General features: G+C 42.6%; 1 protein-coding gene across 3 annotated transcripts in view; it reads left to right on the top strand.

Moving 5' to 3' along the window:
• Window positions 1-25711, top strand: part of HSPA12A (heat shock protein family A (Hsp70) member 12A) — a 49835-nt gene that overhangs the window by 5618 nt on the left and 18506 nt on the right. For 2 of the 3 annotated variants that reach the window (XM_083616114.1, XM_083616115.1), the window contains exons 2-6: window positions 5366-5451; window positions 7772-7899; window positions 14231-14417; window positions 17468-17572; window positions 21839-21952. In XM_083616114.1, the coding sequence (XP_083472240.1) occupies window positions 5366-5451; window positions 7772-7899; window positions 14231-14417; window positions 17468-17572; window positions 21839-21952 (620 nt within the window). The remainder of the gene's footprint in view (window positions 1-5365; window positions 5452-7771; window positions 7900-14230; window positions 14418-17467; window positions 17573-21838; window positions 21953-25711) is intronic. The other variant, XM_083616116.1, reaches the window with a different exon arrangement.

Below are 25711 nucleotides of genomic sequence, written 5' to 3'. Positions count from 1 at the left end.
TTAAAGGAACCGAAACCTTTTCATTTAAGACCCAGTAGAACTACAATGCTTTATTAACAAAGCTTTATTCCTTATTTGGTCTGTGTACATCTAATCAATCTATTCAAATCTCCAGGAATTAAGTACTACATAATTTGGTGGGGCTTACTTTCAAGAGCATGCTAGATAATTATCCATAACTGGTAATAAAAAATGATAATAACTGGTGCAATGGGCAGAAAGGAAATATGGGGCCACCACTGCTTAGGAGCATCTAAAGGGAGAAATGCCCATGTTCTTGCTGTGAGAGTGTTGCAAGGGAGGCAGAGGCAGCTGTGGCAGCATAGGTTGATGGCATCAATGTACTCCGTGCCTGCAATGGGTGCTTCTAGTGCAGGGAACTGGATCTGACTGGTGGGTTGGATCCAGACCCCTCCCAAGCTCAGCAGACCACTTTGACAGGTGGTTGAGGTCGCCCACTTCTCAATTACTGAAGGGGAAAGACTCCCTGGACTAGGAACCTGATCCACCCACAGTACCTCCATCTTTTCAGGACATTATATGGCACTTGTAAAAGTGCAGGTCCTGCAGATTGAAGCGGTCAGGTTCTGAACTGGGGTAATCCAATTAAGAGAGTAGAGATGCTCATTCTTTATTCAAGGAATCTCCTGAATCACTACGAAGACAGTCCAAAAAAGGCTGATTCAAGTTGCATTGGTATGGAAAGCACATTTCACCCCAGGGGCATCTAAATCTAGGGCGGTGGTTACAGCAATTACCATTAGGAAGCATTGTAACACTTTTGCAGGCTGAGCCTTTGCATGCTTACTCAGAAGGAACTCTCATTGTGTTCCGTGGGGCTTATTCCCAGGGAAGTACCGTATTTTTCGCTCGATAACACGCACCTGACCATAACACGCACATCGTTTTTAGAGGAGGAAAACAAGGGAAAAAACATTCTGAATGAAACAGTGGATGTATCATTTTTGTGCTTCATGCTGTGGCCACAGACATGTGATCTGATGGTGAATTTGGGGTGACCCAATGCAAAAATCCTGAGAATCCCTGTGGATCCATGCTTTGTAACCACGTTTTTGCACCATTGCAGCCCCAGGCAACAGTGGGTGTGTGATTTTGGGGGGGGCAGGCTGTAGCCATGGACATGCTATGTGCTCTGATGGTGAATTTGGGGTGACCCAATGCAAAGATCCTGAGGATCCATGTGGATCCATGCTTTTTAACCACATTTTTGCACCATTGCAGCCCCAGGCAACAGTGCGTGTGTGATTTTTGGGGGGCAGGCTGTAGCCATGGACATGCTATGTGATCTGATGGTGAATTTGGGGTGACCCAATGCAAAGATCCTGAGGATCCATGTGGATCCATGCTTTTTAACCACATTTTAAGTGGGGAAGGAAGGAAAAATACAGAATGGACAAGGAGCACGAGAGGGGTGTGCAGAGAATGCAGGAGAGGGGTATAACGGGAGGGAGGAAAGGAAGGCAAAAGTTTTCCCTCACCTACCCACCCAAGCCAGCCAGCTCTCTCTCTCTCTCTCTCTCTCTCTCTCTCTCTCTCTCTCTCTCTCTCCCCCTCTCCCTCTCCCTCTCCCTCTCCCTCTCCCTCCTGCATGTTTTCAGCAGCACCGGAGCACAGAGACGACACTCTGCTTTCCCCTCTGCTTGCCTGGAGGGGGGGGGCTTTCCCTGCTCTTTGTTCCGTTTGAGCAAACACAGCAAGGAAACAGAGGAGGGTGGGCAGTAAGACCCTGAGGCAGAATGCAGGAAAGCAGCCACTTCCTCTTTTCAGGTTTCCCTTCTCCGAGACGCGCGATTTGATTTTTGCCTGATTTTTTTTGCCATTTGGCTCCAGGGACCACACATTCGCTCAATAACACGCACAGACATTTCCCCTTCCTTTTTAGGAGAAAAAATCTGCGTGTTATAGAGGGAAAAATACGGTATGCATAGAATTGCATCTTTAGAGCCATCATCTCTTCTCTGAAGTTGTAATCCTGTACTGTATACACTTACTGGGAGAAAGCCTGATTGAACTCAGTGGGTCATATTACTCAGTAGACGTATATATACAGTGGTACCTCAGGTTACAAACACCTCAGGTTACAAACAGTTCGGATTACAGACTCCACTAACCCGTAAGTAGTACCTCAGGTTAAGAACTTTACCTCAGGATCAGAACAGAAATCATGTGGTGGCGGCAGCAGGAGGCCCCATTAGCTAAAGTGGTACCTCAGGTTAAGAATGGTTTCAGGATAAGAACGGACCTCCAGAACAAATTAAGTTCATAACCAGAGGTACCACTGTATAGGATTGTGCTGTAAAGTGTCTTTATTGACCTCTGTTTTCAAGTGTGACTATTTTTCCGAAGCTTTCATCAAATTGGAGTTTGTGGTTTTGAGCTATTTCTCTGGGTAAGATCTGTTCATCCGGTTTTCCTGACAAAGATGGTCTGCTCATAACATTTACTATTCCCAATAGTATGTAGAAGCATTTCCTCTCATTTTGGAATGACACAAGCAAGTGGTTCTGCCATTGTTCATGATGCAGCAGTTCTGATGATACAGGTAGTGCTATAAAAATTAGGAGGAAAGAGGGATTAAAGACCGAGAACAAACCCAATGCAAGTTGCTTTAGCAGCAAATTTGTGACTTTTAAATCCCTAAAATGAAAGAGCACTGCAGGTGCCAGCAGTTGCAGAGGATCTCCAGCTTCTGAGCTTGCATCTGTAAGAAAGTAGGATGGATCATTCATGTCCTGGAGGGCAACATTGGTCTTCACTTCTTACAGGATGATGGAATAGCCACAAAGAGTGGGTAGTTCTTATAGCAGGGATGGGGTGCCATTGGTCTTTCAGATTTTTCTGGATTATAGCTCCCATCATCCCAGAGCAGTGGCCCATGGTGACTGGGGCTAATGTGAGTTGGAGTTCAACAACATCAACATTCCCTGTTCTTGTCTTAGAAGATGGTGGAATATCTGAGGAGGCTTTCTACATGACATTCAGCCATGGGCTGAAGTGGTCCTTTCTGCTTTGTGTTCACATTGCTGTGCGCCATCATCTTTGCACAGAAGGAGCAGGAGATTTAACCATGTGAACCAATACAGGTTGATTCTAACCCCCACATTTATTCAGTGGGACTTGCTTTTTTCCAGCTGTGCATTGGATCTCCACCCTGGATGACAGCAATCCTGAGACTGCTTCTAGGAAGCAAGTTTCAAAACTCTGCAAATGAAGAATGCCATAAAAATAAGATGAAGAAATACAGTTTTGTTAAGATCAGCCTGATTGCATTGATGCACTGGAAGAAACTAAATGTTTTTTGACCATATATGAAAACTCCCAAATAAATAATGACCTTTAGATTTCACTGTCCAGGCTACTGAGGACTTGATGAGGCAAAAGCAGGGAAAGAGGAAATGCTGTCCTGGCAGCTTGTTTCTTGGATGCAAAAGCCTCTTATGGCAGTGCAAGCTTTAAGCAGTACCCCCCACTGTTTTGATTACAGGATGTGTGCTCCACTGTGGTGTCCATGGAAACCCCAGAGAAAAAAGGTGCAATATTAGCTAAATTAAGCTACACTGGAATACAAATCAACCTCTTCCTTCTTGAGAGGTGTTAAAAATAAAGTAGTAACAGGCACATGGCAAACATCATGTTTTTCACACAGGTTTCAATATCTGTGAAATTGTCATAGTCGGAGCATCAATGCATCATAGTCCATGAAATGAGTCATGTGCAATTGCGTGTGGCTTTGCAATGTGTGATATGTGCCAAAAGAAATACAGGATTGCCACATTGTTGCCTATCTGGGCAGTTTTTTTCTTTTAGAAATAGCAGCTGTGTCAATTCTCACAATCCATGTCATGCAGGGAGAGGGGACTGATGCTTTCCTCTCAAGCCATTCCCCCCTGCCCCATTCCCTCCCAGAATTACTGTTTCCCTGGAGATGCCATTGCAGGAAATAACATATTTTCAGGGCAATTAGCAGCATGGCCAGCAGGTAAATGGACGCTCCCTATGCACTGCTATTTCAGCCTGATTCTGATCTCAGCTGCCCCAGCTTGTATTTCTGAAAGTAAAAGAAACCTGGGATCTATAACCATGTGGCAAACATACCCATCTAATCCAATCATACGTTCCATGTTTAGATCCAAATATTAGGAGAGAAGTCTTGTAAGAAACCAATGCAATTCCTTTCACAGAGGTAATAATGCATTAGACCCATCTTTCTACATGTCAAAGCAGAGTTAATTCCCGTCATCGTGTCCAGATCAAGTTTTCTGCCTTTAGGGTTCTTTGGTACCATGTTAAGCATGGATGTGTGAGTTTCCCTGTTACCTGTCAAGATGGGATTCCAAGCTTCAAAATGGTTCCTTAGATCTCTTCCTTGCAAGTTGGGATCCCCGAGTCATATCCAATATACTTCATTTAAAGTCAGGACTTTTTTTCAAGGTGAAACAATGTTGATTTTTGCCATTTGTTTGTCAGGGTTTGGGGAGAGAAAAAATTGAACTGCCATCTTGGTTACATGACATCACCACTCTCCAACCAGCGCAGTTCTTAAAGTACCTACAAAAATATTATTATACAGTGGTACCTAGGGTTAAGAACTTAATTCGTTCTGGAGATCTGTTCTTAACCTGAAACTGTTCTTAACTTGAAGCACCACTTTAGTTAATGGGGCCTCCTGCTGCTGCCACGCCGCCAGAGCACGATTTCTGTTCTCATCCTGAAGCAAAGTTCTTCACCTGAGGTACTATTTCTGGGTTAGCGGAATCTAACCTGAAGCATCTGTAACCTGAAATGTATGTAACCCGAGGTTCCACTGTATCCTGAAGATGGTTCTTCACAGTTATAAAAGATCAGTCAGATAACCTGTGATCCAACTCCAATTTCTCCACTTAACTCCCTCTGAGCTGGAAAAGAGGGATGAGGCATGCAAGTCCTTTCCAAAATGTCAGGTCAAGGTAAAGTCCGAGTCCAGGACTCTAACCACTACACCGCACTGGTGCAACATGCAACATTTGCACTAAGAAGGTTCCAGAAAGAGCTACCATCTCTGCTGCCATTTGCATTTCACTCTCTGAATCATTGGCCATATGCTTAGCTGCCTTTGAAGACCAGTCAAAATGAATTAGTTTCAGTTCATTTGTTATTAGAAGAATGTAATTTAATTGTCAAATTTAAATAATTATGTCATTAATAACAGAGACAAGTAACATAGCACTGATGTCTTTATTTCTGTGACTGTTTTTGTCACATTTGACAAAGTTTGTGTCATGAACTAACATGCGTCTTTTTCACTTGTTTATCTGCTCTGAAGAACATTCAGCTGACTAAAAGGCTCCTCATTTTTTTTTTTCAGATGTCGCTTCAACAGCTGCCTATGCATCTCCAGCTAGAAGTCTGGGAGACCCAGGGATAACACCTCTGTCCCCATCCCACATTGCGGTGAGAAATGTAGCCTATATATTACTGGTATTATTTTCTCCCCATCCATGGCTAAGAGTTTATTTTATTTCTTTTTAAAAAAAAAAAATCTATAAGCCACACTTTCATATAAAAAAATCACAAGGTGGGTTACAGACTAAAATGATAGCATTATAGTAACTGGGTTACCTTGGGCCAGTCAGTCTCTCAGTCTAGCCTCCCTTGCAAGGTTGTTGTAAGGTGAAAAATTGGGAGGGAAAGAATAGTGTAAATGTACGAAATGTATGAATAAACATAGGTTGAGTTTGTGGCAGGCAGAGGAGAACTTTTGGGATAGATCCTTTATGCTACTGTCCTGAAGCTGAGGATGAAAATAGTTTGTGTCAGCAGCACTGACCTTCAGTCTATCAAGGCCTGGAATAGCAGACCAATGTGGTAATGTTCTAGACTGAGTGATAGCATTGCATGACAAGGCCAAGAATGTTCTGAGCTTGCAAAATTTCACAAAGTCAGGCTTAATCTTCCACAGAGAGCCCTATTTTGACATTTCGTGTGGCTTAGTTAACGATCATTTACAGTTTTTATTGTGATGGTGAGTGAGAATTTGCTTCATGCTTTGTATATACCGTATTTTTCGCACCACAGGGCGCACCTGACCATAGGGCACACCTAGTTTTTAGAGGACGAAAACACACAAAAAAATATTCTGAATCAAATGTTGCACTAAACTATTTAAAGCACAAAGCGGGCGGCTCCCGTCCACTTTGCTGCTTTAAATCGAGCCTCAGAGGAGGGTAGGAAGGGGAACCATGGCTTATCTAAGTCCAGTTAATAATGCTGAGCCTGACTTATGGCCATCGAGATTAGCCTGGCCATCTCAGTGGAAATCTGGGGAGGCCGAGGTGGACTTTCCAGTGGGCAAAGTGTGGTTGTGTCTTCCTGCCTGGCATCTATTTCCTGCCCTCTCTCCCCCCTGCACCCCCGCACCCTGCTATGAGGGAAGGAAGCGGAGCCATGGATCCTCTGCTCGCAACTGCAGTGGATTCCCTCCACTTTGAAGCAGGAAAGTGGGAGAGGAGCTGCTTACACGAGTGTAAGCTGCTCCCCTCCCACTTTGCTGCTTCAAAGGGAGCCGGGGAGGAGGGAATCCGTTGTAGCTTCCCCCACCTCCCGGAGAGCCCGCAGAAGCCGTGAGCTCTTTAAAGGGGCTGCGGCTTCTCCTGGCTTTTCTGGGAGGTGGGGGGATTCCCCCACCTCCCGCAAAACCGGCAGAAGCCGCAAGCTCTTTAAAGGGGCTGCACAGCTTCTCCTGGCTTTTCTGGGAGGTGGGAGAAGGGACTGATGCAGCCAGTCAGTCCCTTCTCCCTCCTGGGGAAAAGCCCGCAAGGGTGCACGAAGCTTGTGTGCGGCTCTTGGGGGCTTTTCCCGCCTGCCTCCCCACTGCATTCGCTCCATAGGACGCACACACATTTTCCCTTGCTTTTTAGGAGGGAAAAAGTGCGTCCTATGGTGCGAAAAATACGGTAACTTCACAATTATTTCAATGCCCTTTTTTCTCTATGAAAGTTCATTTCTCAAATGAAATTTCATTCAAGCTAGAGACTCCATAAGAACAGATGTTTCTTCAGCAGCAGCCAACCCCAGACTGAGCTTTTAGTAGAAGTCTTGCCTGGGAGGAGCCCTTTTTATTTAAATGGACCCAGCCTGCTTTGTTAGTTGGTGGCTCTGACAGAACAGGGGCACCTGAGGTGGAGACAGAGAAAAGCAGCACAATCTCTGTAGGCCAGAGAAGTAAGGGCACATCTGGGACTGATCCTGAAGGCAATTCCTATTCCCATTCAGAATCCAGATCACATCCCCTAAAGACTGATCCCAAGGTCCTTCTCTCTGAGTAATGTCTACAGGCTCTTAGGAGGAGGTAAAGAAGATAAACATTTTCCCCACTCATGGCAGGTTCTGATTTGAAGTGAGTTACCTTATACGTTAAAAGTACATTGATTTAATAACTACACGCCATTGTGAAGCTGGAGCTTGCTGTTGTGTTTTTCTCACTCTTTCCTGAAATCAGTGACTGACCCATTTAGCTTGCAGAACGTACAAAGAATTTTGAGTGCAGCCATCATTCTTCTGAGGCAGCATCACAGTCACAAAAATTAAGTATTGGCTTAGTGATGTGCTAAATTCTCATTCCAGCTAGCATCTGGGGCCTGCTGGTATTTGGGGATTGCCAATTTCGGTCACTCCAGAGGAGATTATTAGTGTCGTGTTTGGCATTTAAATAGAGCTTGCAGCCCTTTCTTGAAATCACATAACAGCAAATATATTTCTGTTCTTTTGACAGAAGGACTCTGATGCAAATGACGCAGAGGAGCAGTCCTATCCTGTTGTTGTGGCTATAGATTTTGGCACGACATCCAGCGGCTACGCCTACAGCTTCACCAAGGAACCAGAATGCATTCATGTAATGAGGTAAATGTCACCAGTGCAGCCTTATATGAGTAGTGAGTGCAGGGCCTGTGATTATACAACAAGGGTGGGGAGCTCTTTTCTGCGCAAGGGCTGCGTTCCTCCCAGGGACCTCTTGACAGTGTGGGGCAGGGCCAGAAGGAACGGTGTGCAGGGCAAGAGAGGCTACTCTTACCCTTTATGCAGCAGGCAACATTCTAGCCAAAAGCAGAGGATTCTACACTGACACACACCTCTCCATCCTCCATTCAGATAAGCAAGAGGAGTTACCATAGTTTAAGGACACATTCTAGCCAGAAAATCACATTTGCCCAGGGCATAGGTGTGTGGTTTAGAAGGGTCCATGGCCTGTGGACCAGATAGAGAATCCTGCAGGGCAGCATTTGACCCTACGGTCTAAGGTGCCCCACCTGAGCAGTGTTTTCGCCACTTCAAAATATTAGCTTAAGAAAACCCTGTGGGAAGGTCATCAAATGGTTGGCAGTGGAACTGCTGGGAGGTTGGGGTGGTGAATGTAATATCCAGGCTAACTCAAGGATTGTGATGTGGGTGTCAGGCAAAGAAAGAATTCCATTACTGGGCCTTGTAAATATGAAATGTATTTCACTGAAGAAAGAGTTCAGAATAGCTGGGTAGTTTGGGGCAATGGGCATTTTATTCTCTTGCACTACCATAGCGGCTTGCCTTCCAAATGCTGTACAGCGAACTAAGAGTTGCATGCTCAGGAAGTTAGTAAAATGCAATCTGTCCGATCCAGTCAGCAGATCCAGTGAATTCTTCTCTTTCAGCTTGTTAACAAGAACATTTGGGGGAGACAATCTCATGAGCGTGTTAAACCTTCACATCTTTATCAAATGTGAAGCTTCACATTTAAACTGTAACGTACAAGCTGCGTGATGACTGGTAGTGTAGAGGGTATTTTTAAGACAATATTTACATTACTAGAATCATTTGCAATATAATATTTATGTACAGGAAATGACATTTCTATCTGCAGTGCTCTTGAGAAATTTCAAAGTTATAGCCCTGCTCTTTTCAGTTTAAAAATGGGCTGCTTTTCCTCCTGGTGTATATCGATCCTTTTTCTGATATTTCCTTTCCAGATCTTTTTTAAAAAAATTAAAAAAGGCTTCCTTGTCTTTAGTTGTTAATACAGCAGCAGCATAAATCAATGAAGTGAGTCACGCAGACAGATAATTGAGTGTGAAGCTTACTGTGCACTGACAGTAGGCAAATGAGAAATCGCAAAGCCAACCAAAATCATGGAATCATAAAGCTGGAGGGAATTTCAAGGGTCAGTAATCCATTCCACTGCACTAGCCCGATTTGTTAGACCTAAATAATTCCTGACAGATGCACATTCACTCTCCCGTTCCAAAAAAAAAAAAGGGGGGGGAAATACACCTTCAGGGAAGATTTTATGACTTTCCCAGACAACTTGTTTCATTGCCCAGACATTCTGCCATAGCACCAATTGGCAATGCAAGGGCGAAGATTGGACAGCAGTGTCGCACTCTGTTTCCACCAGGGTCAAAAAGTTTTCTCCTGTCCTCTGGATTCACCAGCTGCTGGTGGTCCTGCAGGGAGGGGTGGGGGTGGGGTAGGAGTGTGCTGCATTGTCGTACCAGATGTGCTGCCGTTCATGCAACCAGCAATTATGGGAATGACTTTTTTAAAGTAAATTGCAGGCATGGGACTTTGAGTCCAAATTAAGGCCCTGGCATGGGGAATTTTAACCCTTTGCCCTCCACCCCCAACTGCGACCACATTCTGGATTGGCGGGTCCACACCTGATATTTGTGTGAGGGAAAGGCTCCCTTTAAGAAAGCTATGCACACACTCCTCTTCCAGTTGAGCCTGACCTTGCAAAGAACCAGAAGAGAAAGCAGAATCCTTCTTCTGTTGCTTAACATTTCCTTATTACCAGCAGAATAGTCTGCAGAGAACAGAAGAAGTCCCTATCCAGAGTTCTCCTAGTCTACATTAAGGATGAGGCGGTGATGCTCAGGGTTGGTAAAAATGCAGTGGGGAAGAGGTGAGGGAGAATCAGGAAAGTACAGAGGTGCCGAGATGGTGAGGGACAGCTGTAGCTCAGTAGTAGAGCACATGGTTTGCATGGAAAAGATTGCAGGTTCAATCCCTGGTCTCTCTAGGTAGGGCTGGAAATGACTCCTAACTGAAACTGCAGAGAGTCACTGCCCATCAGCGTAGACCAGGGGTTGTCAACTTGGCCCCTACTGCCCACTAGTGGGCTTTTCAGGATTCTAGGTGGATGGTAGGGGGTTCTACAGCACATTAGGGGGTCCTTCCATTGAGCACTGGTGGGCGGTAAGGAAATTTTACCATCAAGAAAGATGCATTAGTGGGTGGTAGGTATAAAAAGGTTGACTACCCTTGGTGTAGACCAGGCATAAGCAAACTCGGCCCCCAGATGTTTTGGGACTACAACTCCCATCATCCCTAGCTGACAGGACCAGTGGTCAGGGATGATGGGAGTTGTAGTCCCAAAACATCTGGAGGGCTGAGTTTGCCTATGCCTGGTGTAGACAGCCCTGAGCTAGATGGACCAAGTGGTCTGTCTTGGCATAAGGTCCCAGAAAGGTTTTACTGAAGAGGTGGGTACAGTGGTACCTTGTGTTACAGACACCTCAGGTTACAAACACTTTGGGTTACAGACTCCGCTAACATGGAAGTAGTGCCTCGGGTTAAGAACTTTGCCCCAGCATGAGAACAGAAATCGTGAGCTGGCGACGCAGCAGCAGCAGGAGGCCCCATTAGCTAAAGTGGTACATCAGGTTAAGAACGGTTTCAGGTTACGAATGGACCTCCGGAACGAATTAAGTTCGTAATCAGAGGTATGTGACAAGCTAGCTGGATAAAGAGAGGAACAATTCTACCGTCGGAAGCTCTGTGGCCTAAAACATGCCCTTTCTTGCTATAATTAAGTCCAAAAGTTCTGCTAACTAACGTAAACAGGCATTGCTATACTATTAATTTTCACCAGTGGAATCCTTTCTGGAAGAATTTTCTTCGCTTTTAACCTTTGCACGCCATCATATAATGAGATCTGTATGGATGGCTCACTGCAGCATTTGGTGAGCTCACAGATATGTATTCACTGGGGATCACAGACATTTAAAGCCCTATTTCCCAGTAGGGTTATCTTCGTCTACATAAACATCACTATGATATAGAGGCTAGGTCTGCCAGAACATGGCTTTGAAGGAAATATTCCTGTAAAAACAAAACAGTAGCATTAGATACATTTTTTTAAAAAATGAAACATGGCACTAAGACTCCTTCAGTTGATAATCCTAGCCCAGGGCTTCTGTTCCGTGCCACCGATAATATTCTGTAAGAAATGGGCATATTAAGAATATTTACACACAATTTGTTCTTCTTTTCCTTATCATACTGTGGTGTAAAGGACTGAAGTCTAAACCCTGGTCTACCCCCCCAAATCCTCCTCAGCCCCTTCCCTCCCCTCTTTAAGATGTCATGAGGCATTGCATATTTTCACCCTCATCTTTGTATCCTTATGGACTAGAAACCTGCTATACTGTATAAAGGGGGAAGGAGATTATCTGGCAGCTGAATTGTATGTCTGTGTACTGGTTTGTATAGTTTCCAGTGCAATCACTGAATGCACACAGCCTTGCTGTAGCATCACATTTTGGGCATCCGGTGTGTACTACAAATTAAATGAATTGTGTTTTCCAAAGACTAATTCTTTGCAAATATTAGCCATGATACCAGTGAGATTACTGATGCTGATGGAACTAAAGTTCAAAGATGTTCATCCCAGAAAGGGGTCTAATGCAGTTTCTATTTAGGAAGGAATAGATGGCTGTCACAGTTATTCAACTCGTAAGTGCACTTTCTATTAACATAACACTCCATGAATGAGTCAAAATTACAGTCATTAAGGACTCTCAATCAAAACAGTATATTTCTTCTTGCGCTGAATGTGCAGCTGGTGCGTAGGATTTAACAGGCAGCAGTTTTGGTTCAGTCTCTGAACAATCCAGTTTAGAATAGATGCCCTCTTACCTGGGTTCTTCCCTTCTCTCTCTCTCCCCCCCCCCCCGAATATCAGAGGCTCATTAAAAACTAATTAAAGTGTTTGAAATCGGCCATCTTAAGGTAATGTCATTTACCTTTTGAGCAATAGGATTTTTGTACATTCTGGTGACTACAAACTCACTCAATATATTTGTATCCCTAAAAAAGGAATTAAACATGGAATTGTCTCTAACATGGAATCAGCAGTTTCTAGAAATGTCTATAACAATAACTTTATAGCATCAAAAAGAAGAAGAAAGTAAGAGTTTTGAAAATCAGGAATTTTTGAAAATCAGGTGGTACAAAATGGATTCCTCATGTGAGTGGGATCTATAACAGTTACATTTTATGTATTTATATTATTTTTGTTAGCTGCCTTCACTATTTTTCAGAAAGATGAAATACAGATTGAATAAATGTCTAAATCACTGCAAGGCAGGTTTTTACATACATATAGCAAACAAGGGAGAAGTGAATAAGTTTTAGTAAAAAAAACCACAGAAATAAATAAATAATAATGAAATAAATAAAAATAGAGATGACTTGGGCCACATTCTGTACTCATAGCATTCGATTGGTATAAGCAGATTGCCCAGACGCTGTAGCTTATGACTCCCAGTTAGAGCCATTTTGAGATGCTCCAAAATATATCCAGTGGACCTGGTCTGAGATCTGTTGCCCCAAATAACAGGAAGAGAAATCTGGAGCTTGCCTTCATAGAGATAGTTCTCAAGAATTGGATGTAATCATTCAGCAAAGCTGATCTCTGCAAGCATCGAGCCTTCATTCCTTTGCAAGACTGAATGCACATTTGTAAAAGGGGAATTCAGAGGCTGGGGACGGATGATACTGTATATACCCAGGGAACTTCTTGTACTTCTTGTGGTGCTGAGATTGACGAAGCTCTGGTGTGTTAGAGTGCTTTTCCTATTAACGATTTCACTAACTAAACCAAATTTAAAGGCTGTGATATCTAGCTAGTGCATTAATGATGAGTGAAAAGTGACAGCAAAAGCAGCTGGAAGACAATCTGTGCTGGATGTTGCAGAAGTGGCTCTGTGCACACTGCCAGGATTTTCTTCAGGCTCCTTAACATCCACCCATCTCAATCTCATTCACTTTCTCTCTGAAGCTCATTAACAATGTCACTACTTGGTGTGTTCATATGCTTCCAGCCAGATTCATGAGTGCTGAGGAAAAGTCAGGCTTCTGCAGCCTGCTTCCTCCCCTACATGCTCCTCCAGCAAACCTGAATAGAAAAGCCCTGTCAATCATGCCAAAGGTTTTCTGGTCCAGCATCCATTTCTCCCACTGTGTCTAGAAAAACCAGATGATGCTCCATTAATAAGGGGCGGGAAAGGGAGAGGGAAAGCTCAAAGAGTGCACAAAAATAAAGACTTCAATGTCCCAGTGCATTTTAAAACACATTTCTTCTTCCATGGCACCTCAAATAATAATAATTGTACACAAATACAAATTATATAATGCAATACTATTAAAACAAAGAATCACTAGTTATATTATCTGTTGTATAATTGTTTTAATAGTAATATATTGCATCAAATACTCAATTGATGATGATTCTCCAAATTAGAAATAAGCAACAATTTAACAGTGTTATAACGTTGATTTGTACTGAATACAACATTCATTGTTCTTATTTGTCGTGCCCTTGAAGATTAATATTTTGAAATATGTTGGGCCAGTAACATATAGATTTTTGTGCACCCTTGAGATTTCCTCCCCCGCCCCCATTTTCTCTTCTCCAGGCTTGTTTGCATGGAATGCTAACCATGGTTTATGAACCGCGGTTTAGTTAACCATACTAAACCATGGTTTAATTGATCATCTGAGCAGTTTAACCATGGTTAAACCACACATGTCCATGAAGGTTTGTTAGTTTATAAATCTTGGCTATCATTAAATATTGCATGCAAACCTGAATCATATCCTTAGTCATGGTTACGGAGCTGTCACCACCCTAAAGCTATGCTTTGAGTGATCATCTGCAACATGCTTTTCATAATTTTTCTGAATTCCCCCTTTTTACCTGTACATACCTGATTTTATAAAGCTGTTTTACTAATTTGATGAGCCTGTTTTATTGTTTTTTGTGATTTTTGTATACAACTTAGGGATTTTTATAAAAACTATTAAGTGATTTAGAAATGCTTTTAAATAAATGCATACACTCCAAACAGCTGTTGTACTCTCTGGGCTGCATGTTAAAATATCATAAAATTTCATTGATTTTAAGTCTTTTGTATTTTAGGCGATGGGAAGGAGGAGATCCTGGTGTGTCGAATCAGAAAACACCAACCACTATCCTTTTAACTCCAGAAAGAAAATTCCACAGTTTTGGTTACGCAGCCAGGGATTTCTATCATGACCTAGATCCTAATGAATCAAAGCACTGGTTGTATTTTGAGAAATTTAAGATGAAGCTTCACACAACTGGTGTAAGTAGCAGATGAATTCTATACTTTTCTCTAGGGATAGGGGAGATGTTTGATTCAGCTCACATTTAAAGGCAAACCTACGTAATTTGCACCTTCCAAAACAATATGGCTGTTCTTCAAAGTTTTCATAAACATGGCTTATTGGGAGAATGTCACAATAAAATGCCGAGGAATTTTCATGAGGACTGCTTTGGGGGGGGGGGAATGCAAACTGGTATGGAAGTGTGGAGAAGTGAACTTAAGAGTAGGAAATTGAGAGAAACTGAAGCTGACAGATTTGCTCATTTCTGCTTCTGCATAAATATTTCTTTTTCCTGGTGCTAGGCAGATGTTATCATAATGCACGCAACATTCTAGCTAAGCTTTGTTTAATATGTGAAACTGGTAACTTAATACTTTTCTGCAGTATTTTTCTTTTCCCTCTATCTGAAAGGTTATTTAGCCTTTTAAAATTAATACCATTCATGTCACCACCAGTTAAATTCTGTTTCGCTTCACAAGCCATCAACACATCGTGTCATGCCTGGAGGTGAAATTTCCTTTAATACAGGCAGGTTGCAGGAATTCTCACTGATATATGTAGGGCTGGTTCAGACTTTCTGTGGCAGATGTGTCTCCCAGTGAACATCATCAAGTATGAAGGAGACATAATGTCTTGGCAGAAATACAGGGGCAGGTAGGGGCCATGGATGGCAGTCAGCTAGGATTTACTCAGAGTAGACCTATTGAAATTAAGGGACCCAACTTCGTCATTTTCATTAATTTCAGTGGGTCTACTGTGACTAAAATTTAGTTCACTCCATATCCTCATCTACTACCACATTTAGGCACATCTTATATCTTGCAGCATTCACTATGTCAAACACTGGCATATGCAGAGCTAGTGTATCTGCTGTATGAATAATGATTTTGCATTTAGTGGGCATTTATATAGGACACTTCAATCATGTTGATCCTGTGGGAATGTTAAGGATAGTAGGGAAGGATATATTGAATAAGTATTATCCTTCCCTCACTCACTCTAGTGAGTGGTGTAGCAGAGCAAATTCCCCTCAATATAGCTGGAAGCTATTTTGCAGATTTGTTTGAATCTCTTAGTTATTTCCTGGTGTCCCCTTTAATCCCTCTTAAAAGAATAAAGACATAAGAGTCTTTTTTGGTAAAGTAACAAAAAGTTTACTCACATTTCAGTTCACGATATGATCCCTGAAAGGCAGGCTTTACTTAGTGGTTACACAACAAAGTGTGAGTTCATTTCCTATGGAGACTGAACTCATGTGCTGCTGGCTGAGAGCCTGCAGACAGCAAACTTAAATTAATATAACAAAATGGCTGCAGGAGAACAGCATGGCAGCAAAAGATAAGCAAGCAAGACAAGACATAAGAAGACTGATAAAAATGGTTGCGTGACTTGGCTCTTTTGCCCATCTCCCTGGTCACATCCAGGGGGAGGAAGCCCCAGACCAGTGGAACAGGAAGTTACACTGACTGGATGTCCCCCTGCCTGTGCCAACTCTAGGAAAAGAAGGAATGTTGCATTTGACTGCACTAATGGATTATATCCCACAGATCCCAGTAATCACTGTGTGGCTGCATGTATAGGGATCATCCTAGAGTTATTAAAAAATACAGATGTAATTTCACCCATAAGCAGAGTGAGAGTTAAGTTCACAAGTAGAAACTGACCATTCAGACACATAACATCTTGTAGCTTGGTTCACTGAGTTCCAGACACCAATTCCCTAATCTTTGGGGAGAAAGTGACAACTATTTAGAGCAGAGTAATGCAGAGATGGCTGAAAAAATGGTAAAAGTAGACAAGGGCAGACTTCACAGTAAGCTTTGAACAAATGAGTCTTGGCTTTCAAACCAAAGGAAGAAACATTGGGAGATTTCGGCAGCTTCCTTTCCTGACAGTCATATTATTAGCTCTGAAGTTCTAATGTATAACAGAGCCTCTTTGACATGTTAATTCTACCCTCATCCAAAAGAACTCACACTGTGCTTTAAACAGATCCAGGCAGAGGAAAGCATTTTGATAAGGAAAGTAGCCAGAGTTGAGCCCTATGGCTTTTCTGACACTTCTCTTTCCAATACACTTTCCTGTGTTTTATAACTAAGGAAAGCCAAAAGATCTGTAGGTTCTGGTTTCATAATATTGTGCATTCTGATCCTAAGCCTTTGGCATAGTTGTTGGTTCTTGTGCTCACATTTTCGCCAGTTGCATGTCATCTCAGACACTTACAAGAGCACCTCACCCTACACGTGCCCACTTGACCTCTTCGATCGGTGGAATTGGCACCACCACAGGTGCCTCATAATACCTGTTCTGCCTTTGTAAGAACTTGATCATTTGGTGTGGCAGCACCTTAACTTTGGAACTCTCTGCCTATTGAGATCAAGCAGGTGCCTTCCCTGAACTCATTTGGGTGCCTGCTAAAAACATGCCTACCTAGATGCTTACAAAGTTGAAGTAACTCTACGCTGTTTTAGTACATTCATATGTTTTAAAGTAGGGTTGTATTTTCCCCCCCTTAATTTTACTGGTTTATCTTTTGTAAAGTGCTTTGAGGGTTTTTTTGGGGGGGGGTTTACAATCAACCAGTGTATACATTTTAGGAATTAAAATAATATTTAATAGCTTCTGGGCACACAGAAAGCAGCATAGGGGGTTAAATTTGGCCTACTTTGAAACCACAACCAACAAGCAAAAAGCTTGATCCTTTATGAAAATCAGAGATAGCACAGCTAGACACCGCCAACCTGGTGGCCTTCAGATGTTTTTTGATGAAAACTCCCATGATCCTTGGCCATTGACCATTGGGGCTGAATAGCGTTGTAGTTGAAAACATCTGGAGGGCACCAGGTTGGGAAAGGCTGAATGGTGAACTTCACTGTCAAAAGGAAAAGGTGCGATGCTTGGAGTCACATTTTTACCTAAGTGATGGAGCTCAGCAATAGCAAATTCCATTCTCTCCACCTCAGTGGAATGGATTTTGACACTTACCACTTCCTTTTAAACATGTTCTAAACATTTCCTTCCCCCTTAGAATCTCAATCTGGAAACAGACCTGACAGCTGCAAATGGCAAGAAAGTCAAGGCACTTGAACTATTTTCTTACGCTCTGCAGTACTTCAAGGAACAAGCATTAAAGGTAAAGGAACACTTCCTGTCCCCAGCTCTTTGTGTTTATAACTGCGACAAATGCTGGCCCAACAAATTTAACCTTGCCATACTTCAGCCTGCAGCAGTTCTTGATGTAAACAAAGTGGAGCAGCTGCAGGAGATGCAGAAATGGTGATGGTGATGAGGTGTCCTAGATACTTAGATACAACCTTCTTCCTCACCAGCAAGACATTTCTGCAGAACTCCATAATTCATATGCTGTTGGTTGTACTCTAGCTCTGTAGGAATTAATGAAAGCCGTTTCCGATATAATTTTAAAGTAACCAGAATATTTTGGCTACCCCTCAAAGGTCCTCCTACCTGCTCCACTCTGGCTTTATCCTAGGAGCTCCTTCTAATAGTCATGGTTACTCAATGTTCGGAGCCAGTATACCACTGCGTACCAGCTGCCAGAGGTAAACTGTTGGTCTTGCTTGCAAGCTTTCTAGATGTATTTGACTGACTACTGCTGGAAAAACTTGAGTCCAGGACAGAGATGAGCTCAGTGCTCAAAACCAGGGGGGTCTTTGCAGCAATGAGCAGACAAACAAATTCAGGCAGCCTCACAATACATTTGTTCTTCCAAACGTACATATAATTAAGCTATGGAACTATCTGTCACAAGAAGCGGCAATAGGACTGATAAAGATAGCCTTAACAGTTCTGTATTTAAATACCTCTGTGTTTTAGATTATTCTGGGGATAAAACAGGGTAAGGCCATCATCTTCATGTCCTGTTTGTGAGCTTGCTGAAGGTGTATGAATGGCCCAAATTCCCCTTGTACCTTCCTAGATTCAATTCAATTCATTGTTTCCTCTGCTGCCCCAGCCACCACCCATTTTCTTTGTCCACCTGGCAGGTCTGGCCTCACCATTGGGCAGCACAGGCTGACTACCTCAGGTGGCAGGTGGTTCAGGGAGAGGGTGCAGTGAGGTGTTGTCAGACAGAGCTGTCTGTGCCCTGTGGCATCTGCCTCCCAAGTTAGAATCATAGAATCATAGAGTTGGAAGAGACCACAGGGGCCATCGAGTCCAACCCCCTGCCAAGCAGGAAACACCATCAGAGCACTCCTGACATATGGTTGTCAAGTCTCGGCTTAAAGACCTCCAAAGAAGGAGACTCTACCACATTCCTTGGCAGCAAATTCCACTGTCGAACAGCTCTTACTGTCAGGAAGTTCTTCCTAATGTTTAGGTGGAATCTTCTTTCTTGTAGTTTGGATCCATTGCTCCGTGTCCGCTTCTCTGGAGCAGCAGAAAACAACCTTTCTCCCTCCTCTATGTGACATCCTTTTATATATTTGAACATGGCTATCATATCACCCCTTAACCTCCTCTTCTCTAGGCTAAACATGCCCAGCTCCCTTAGCCGTTCCTCATAAGGCATCGTTTTCAGGCCTTTGACCATTTTGGTTGCCCTCCTCTGGACACGTTCCAGTTTGTCAGTGTCCTTCTTGAACTGTGGTGCCCAGAACTGGACACAGTACTCCAGCTGAGGTCTGACCAGAGCAGAATACAGTGGCACTATTACTTCCCTTGATCTAGATGCTATACTCCTATTGATGCAGCCCAGAATTGCATTGGCTTTTTTAGCTGCCGCGTCACACTGTTGGCTCATGTCAAGTTTGTGGTCAACCAAGACTCCTAGATCCTTTTCACATGTACTGCTCTCAAGCCAGGTGTCACCCATCTTGTATTTGTGCCTATCATTTTTTTTGCCCAAGTGCAATACTTTACATTTCTCCCTGTTAAAATTCATCTTGTTTGTTTTGGCCCAGTTCTCTAATCTGTCAAGGTCATTTTGAAGTGTGATCCTCTCCTCTGGGGTGTTAGCCCCCCCCCCCCCAGTTTGGTGTCATCTGCAAATTTGATCAGGATGCCCTTGAGTCCATCATCCAAGTCGTTGATAAAGATGTTGAATAAGACCGGGCCCAAGACAGAACCCTGTGGCACCCCACTAGTCACTCTTCTCCAGGATGAAGAGGAACCATTAATGAGCACCCTTTGGGTTCGGTCAGTCAGCCAGTTACAAATCCACTGAGTGGTAGCATAGTCAAGACCGCATTTTACCAGCTTCTTTACAAGAATATCATGGGGCACCTTGTCAAATGCCTTGCTGAAATCAAGGTAGGCTACATCCACTGCGTTCCCTTCATCTACCTGCTGTCCTCAGCTGGAGGATGTTAGCCTGCTGTCCTCAGCTGGAGGATGCTGTCCCCTCCACAGTGCTGAAGTTAGGTTCTGCCGCCAGCTTGGCTGTCTTCTATTTGTGTTAGGAGGGCATCATCTTGTCTTTCACACTAGGCAGCACAGTGTCTTTGGCTGGCCCATGTCTGCCCAGCACATGATTACTTAGCCCACAAAGCCCAAACACCATTTTCCCCATTAGTTAGAGAATCAGGTGCCAGGAGAAGTGCTCCCCTTCAGCCTTTTCCTGCATAGGTAGTGAAATACCTGCTAGCTCTGTTCTCTCTACTCTTACTCCCGATGGGAGAGCTAAGGTGTGCAGTTTTAAATGGGCCGGCTGTGGTTCCAATTCTTTGTCACAGAGCAGGCGCTCATGTGGTGTTCAAGGCTAGTCTGCAGCAGAGCCAGCTCTACATTATAGAATTGTAGAGTTGGAAGGGATCCTGAGGGTCATCTAGTCCAAACCCCTGCAATGCAGCAATCCTTCGCCCATTTTGGGGCTCAAACCCACAACCCTGATATTAAGAGTCTCATATTTGCCAAGCTTAAATAAGCAGATTGCTAGAAAATTAACCTACTCTGCTTTTGTGTGTGCTTTGTGTAGGCTTAATTTATTCTGTTACATCTTTTCCCCGCCCACAACTACAGCAAGAAAGATAGGAAAAAATATGCTACCCAATGGCAGGAATACCAAACTCGGGATATGATTTGCTTGTACAACATCCCTGGTACTTTCTTTTCAAATAAAATAATTTTCTTGTTTACACCAAAACAGCCAGCGCACCATACAATTACAAATACATATACAAATAGCGACAAGTATCCCGAATAGCACATAACCCAAATGAAAGTCATGATGCAAGGATTTCTACAAAGGATTGCCATAGCAACGTATCACATTCATTTTGACAGCATTATGATTCATTGGAATGGTTGCCAGCATAAAGTGAGCCCACCCATGTTAGTTATTGGCTTGTGTTTCAGCAGAAACTGTGTTTTATAACAAGAAAGCTCTATTGGCAAGTACTATCAGGATGAGTGAGAAACACGAGGGAGCTTGTATAAAACCAAGAACAAAATAATATGTAACTGAGGAGGTTCATCACTGCAACAGTTCCACAAATGCAGGGTCTTCCTAAGCATCATTGATACATGCAGGGTCTCTATAAACACCATAGACATACCAAACTTCAATATGTATGACAACACATTTTATTATATAGCTGCAGACAAATAACCAAAACCAAAAACAAATAACCAAAACCATACAATTTTTAACATACATAGAATTAAAATGTATGGCACTTGCTTAAATGAAGGGCAGAAACAAACCAAGATACACTAAAATTGATGAAATCTCTTGACAGGTCTTGGCAGCAGATTGAAGAATCCATTAACTGTTTCTGTTATTATTGGGACCATGGGGAGAGGGGAGGACTTTTCTCCCTGTACCCTTTCCTCACTTAAAAACACCATTTGGTGCCGCCTTTTGCTCTAGAAACATTTTTAAACATGCTGGACCTAAGGCCATTTTTATTAGATTAGTTTGAAATGTGGCACATTCATAGACCTCATCAAGTAGATCATGGGTACCAAGTACTAAGTTACAAAAGCTAAGCAGATGCCATTTTTAATAAACTATAGAGGCTTATAGTGGCAGAGCCTTTTTCGCGTGCAGGGAACGCCTCTCCAACACAGCAAATATTTCTCAGCCTGATTAATGCTTAGGAGCATCAATTTAGAGGAACCTACCATGTTCACTACAAAGGCATAAGGTATGCTCTTGTATTTGCCTGATTTTGTTTGTGTAAGATGAAGAACTTGCCCTTCAGTGTGGCATGGTTTCCTATGGACCTCCTTGAAGGTGTAACTGAAACCCAGGTTTCGACATTCTATGCATTTTTGGCATGTCAGCCAGTTATTTAAACAGCCTGACATAGACATAGCAACAGAAACCATGAAAAGTGTCAAATTATTTTCACAGGAGCCACTGGGAAACAACATCACTTCTAGAAACAGCTGGTGTCAATTTTGCCTCTCACCACAAGTTTGCTTTCTTTTATTCCAGGAGCTGAGCGATCAGGACTCCGGGTTTGAAAACTCAGAAGTGCGCTGGGTCATCACAGTGCCAGCTATCTGGAAGCAGCCGGCAAAGCAGTTTATGAGGCAAGCTGCGTACAAGGTAAGTATTGAAGGTGACCATCAGCCAAAATGGCAGGCAGAGGGAAGCTTTTATAGCCTCTGAGCTGTGCATCCTCAGTCAGTTCCCATGTTAAATGTTTCTTTCAAAAGTCATGAAAAGTAGGTTTATTGTTAGGGAGTTTTTTCATTTGAAATCCAAAATGCAGAAGGAAACAAGATGTTTCTAAACAGCTCCCTACTCTGATGGGCACAAACTTGCTTAAGTTGCAGACTTTTGGGAATTAAAATCACGTTTCCAAGCCACACCCACAGACTTGGAAGCAGAAAACTTTAAAAGCAGTTGTTCTCTAGAATAAAACCAGACAGGAACATTTACAGCAGTCTGGACCCAGAAAAAAAGGCCATCTGAATTTCATGACCATCAAAGTGCTGCCTGTATTCTACCTACCCCATTGGAACATGAACCAGTCACTGAAATATATGATTACAAGAGGTAGGGCTTATGAAAAGCCAGTTGGGAGCTGGCTTAGAAAAATGACATCATGCATCATTGGCAGGACAACCTCTGCCTGCAAGCAAGGCGGATTTGCATTTAAATTGAGATTTAGTGGTTCATGCAGACAAATGATACACAAAACACTTCCGGGAAGGACCTGATTAGGGTGAAAGGTGTGTGACAGACAGGAGAACACAAAGGGAATTAAACAACCATGCGTTCTAGTTAGGACTGGTTAGTTTGCATTATTTTCTGCTTCCCCAAATTGGAGTGTTCTCCCTTTTAAAATGAAAGTTAGTTAAAGCAGGCTGATAAAAGCCTAGGTCATTATGAGTGTGATGGAGAAGGAAGAATACTTGGTCCTGTGCAGATTCCATTCATGTTGGTAGAGAGGAGTGTTCGAATGGTAGGAGCATTCATCATTAAAACCCCATAGAAAGTCTCAGATTCTTCATGATGCTTTTGAATCAAGTAATCAAAGAAGAAGTGACATAGCTCAGTGGCAAAGTGTTTGCAAGCATGAGGTCTCAGGTTTAATCCATGGCATCTCCAGGTAGGTCTGGGAATATTCCCTGATTGAAACCCCAGCTTATTGTCAATGTAGGGAATAGTTAGAAGGGGCAATACTTGGGTGCAAAGCCTGTGTTCCTAATCAGTGTCTAGTGAGCAGAAAAGGTCTAAATTTCTACTCCACCCAGAATTTCTAGCTGCCCAGAGTGGTTGGGGAAACCCAGCCAGATGGGCGGGGTATAAATAATAAACTATTATTACTCAGAAATGCCAAATTCTCAAACCAGAAAGAATAATTTTGTAGTCAAACCAAATTAGTCATGATTGCCTACATTGACTTTCCTCTTTATTCCAGCGGGGAGGGAGGGTTGTGCAAAATTTGGTGTTATTGATGGGGATTCAGATAATAGACATTAGTGGGTGGGGGACATTGAAGGTAACACAGTGGCTGAAAGAAATTGTGGTGTCTGAGGGAGCTGTTTAATTTGCAAAATTCCTGCTCACTGACAGTTGGGAATGCAACACCACAGGGATTATATTTTGGTTTCTGAAACCAAAATACAGAAGAGAATAGGAAGCTGTATCTGCATGCACAAGCACCTGTTTCATGGTCATATTTCATATGGTCTCATTACCCACCTGAATCTATTTCAGGGCCTTAGCTCAGTAGCGTTCTGCTACTTTGCATGTCCAATCCCTGGCATCCCCAGATAGGAATAGAAGAGATGCCTGTCTGAAACCTTGGACATCTGCTGCCAGCCAGCACTGAAAATAAACTGAGGTGGCTGGAATAATATTTGACTCAGTATAAGGCAGCTTCCTATGCTGATAAGATGGCAGTAAATGGCAAAAGGTGTGATGTAGAATTGAGGGAAAAGAAAGGTGGTGCTCACTTTGTAGCTTAAAGAAGCACATGCCAACCCTCTCACCTTTTGATCACTTCCTTCTTCAATGTTTAGTAAATCCATTGATGATCCTTTGTTGAGTCTAATCCTGTTTCAGTTAAGTGATTTTATTCAGACATAAATGTGCCCCTGTCCTTTATTTTAGACATGTTTGTCTTTGCCATATCTGCCTACCATTTCCCCACTTGGATTTCGCGTATTTGATTGTGTGCAGCTGGGAAGAATTACACAATCCACTGGCAGTAGGGTGGTCAGGTGTAAAAGAGGGCAGGATCCATGCATCCTTTGTGAAGGCAAAATTCCCTCCTCAGCACATGTATTGAAGAGGAAATTCCCTATTATATGGGGCAGAATCCGTGTCCTCTTTTTGCACTTGGCCACCCTAAGGGGCAGTACAACTATGCAATGCATGTTTTCAAAATGTTTGTTTGGGTATTTTGAGTAACCTCCTAAAATGCTGTTTAGACCCCCACAATCACTTTGAATATCTTGTACTTGTCTCTAATGTTGAGCAACATTTTTCTCAACAGTCTGTAGTGTGGGATTGCTAATGCTAGTGCCAGAAGCAAATCACTTAAAGGTTCTCATGGAAGGACACGGTTGTAGGTAAAGCTGAAACATTAGAGACTCGTGTATTATCTTTGTCTGTTGTCGCTTGCCTGTTGTTTGTGTGCATGTGTACCTGTGGAATGGTATCTCATAGCCGCAGGGAGAAAAATAGACTAATGTTCTTGCAGCATTTCCCATCTGTGGCGCAATGGAATGTTGTTGACTAATGTCCGCATCTGTGGTAATTTTTTTTTGTCTGTGACTGTGTGTTTACCAAACAGATCAATAAATAGTGATGAAAGAGAGCTTAGGAAGAAATCACAGGGAGGTGACTCCACAAAAGCCATATCAGTTCATATCTACAATTGTGTTGTGTATTGTTGTAAGCTACTTTCTGTAACTTTTGAGGATGAAAAGTAGAATAGAAATGGATGGGAAGGAGGAACTAAAATAAGAAATTCTGATACTGGGCAGATAGGACTAAAAGAAGGAAGGAGATGCTGTGGACTAGCAGTCGGCAGTACAGTGATTTATGATCCCAAAGGACAGATATAGGTCACACTGAGCACTCTGAAATGTATTTTTAAACTACTCCAGACTAATAGTATTCTACATTCAAATAAGCACATTTAAGAAAAACAAGTCATCTTATGTCTGAAAAATATATTTGGCAGAAGGTGCAGCTGGAAGAGAAGGGAGTGTATTTTGCATGACGTCCATAGCAATGTATTAGTTATAGTGAGCCATAATGGCACTTGTCGGTTTGTGGAAGTTGTCCATGCACATACCCCACACTAAACAAAAAAGCCATCCTGTTTACTACTAATAAAATGGTGTTTTGCTACCCAGGATGTGTTTGCCTCTAGGCAAATAGTCTACAATATGACAAAGTCCTATAGAAGTGGGCTACACAAGCAATTACATCCCCCATGTCCTTAAAGATAATGGCATCTTCCACAGATACTTTCCAGAGCAGTAATGCTGTGTAGCATCATGTTGTCTTTCATACTTGTGACTGTTGGCATACAAAGATATATCTTAGTGCATCTTTAAGAAAGGATGGGCAATAAGAAGATTATTCATGTGAAAAGGCTAATGAAAGGGATCATAATGGACACACATGCAAATTATATCTGCATATATTTGCTTGAGAAATTTTGGCAAGTTTACATTTTTTCATTAGGAGCTAGCCAGAATATTCTTGTATCCTGTTGTGATTGCTTGCTTCATCTTTTCTCCCTGAAGAAGGGATGCAAAAATGTAGTTCACCAGATATTGTTGGCCTATAACTCCCAGGAAGCATGGCCAACGGTCAGAGGTGATGGGAGTTTGATGGGAT

This window comes from Podarcis filfolensis, assembly GCF_964270895.1.
Source record: "Podarcis filfolensis genome assembly, chromosome: 5".
Taxonomy (NCBI): domain Eukaryota; kingdom Metazoa; phylum Chordata; class Lepidosauria; order Squamata; family Lacertidae; genus Podarcis; species Podarcis filfolensis.
Note: the sequence above shows the minus strand (reverse complement) of the source record. Positions and strands in the feature narration are given on the sequence as shown.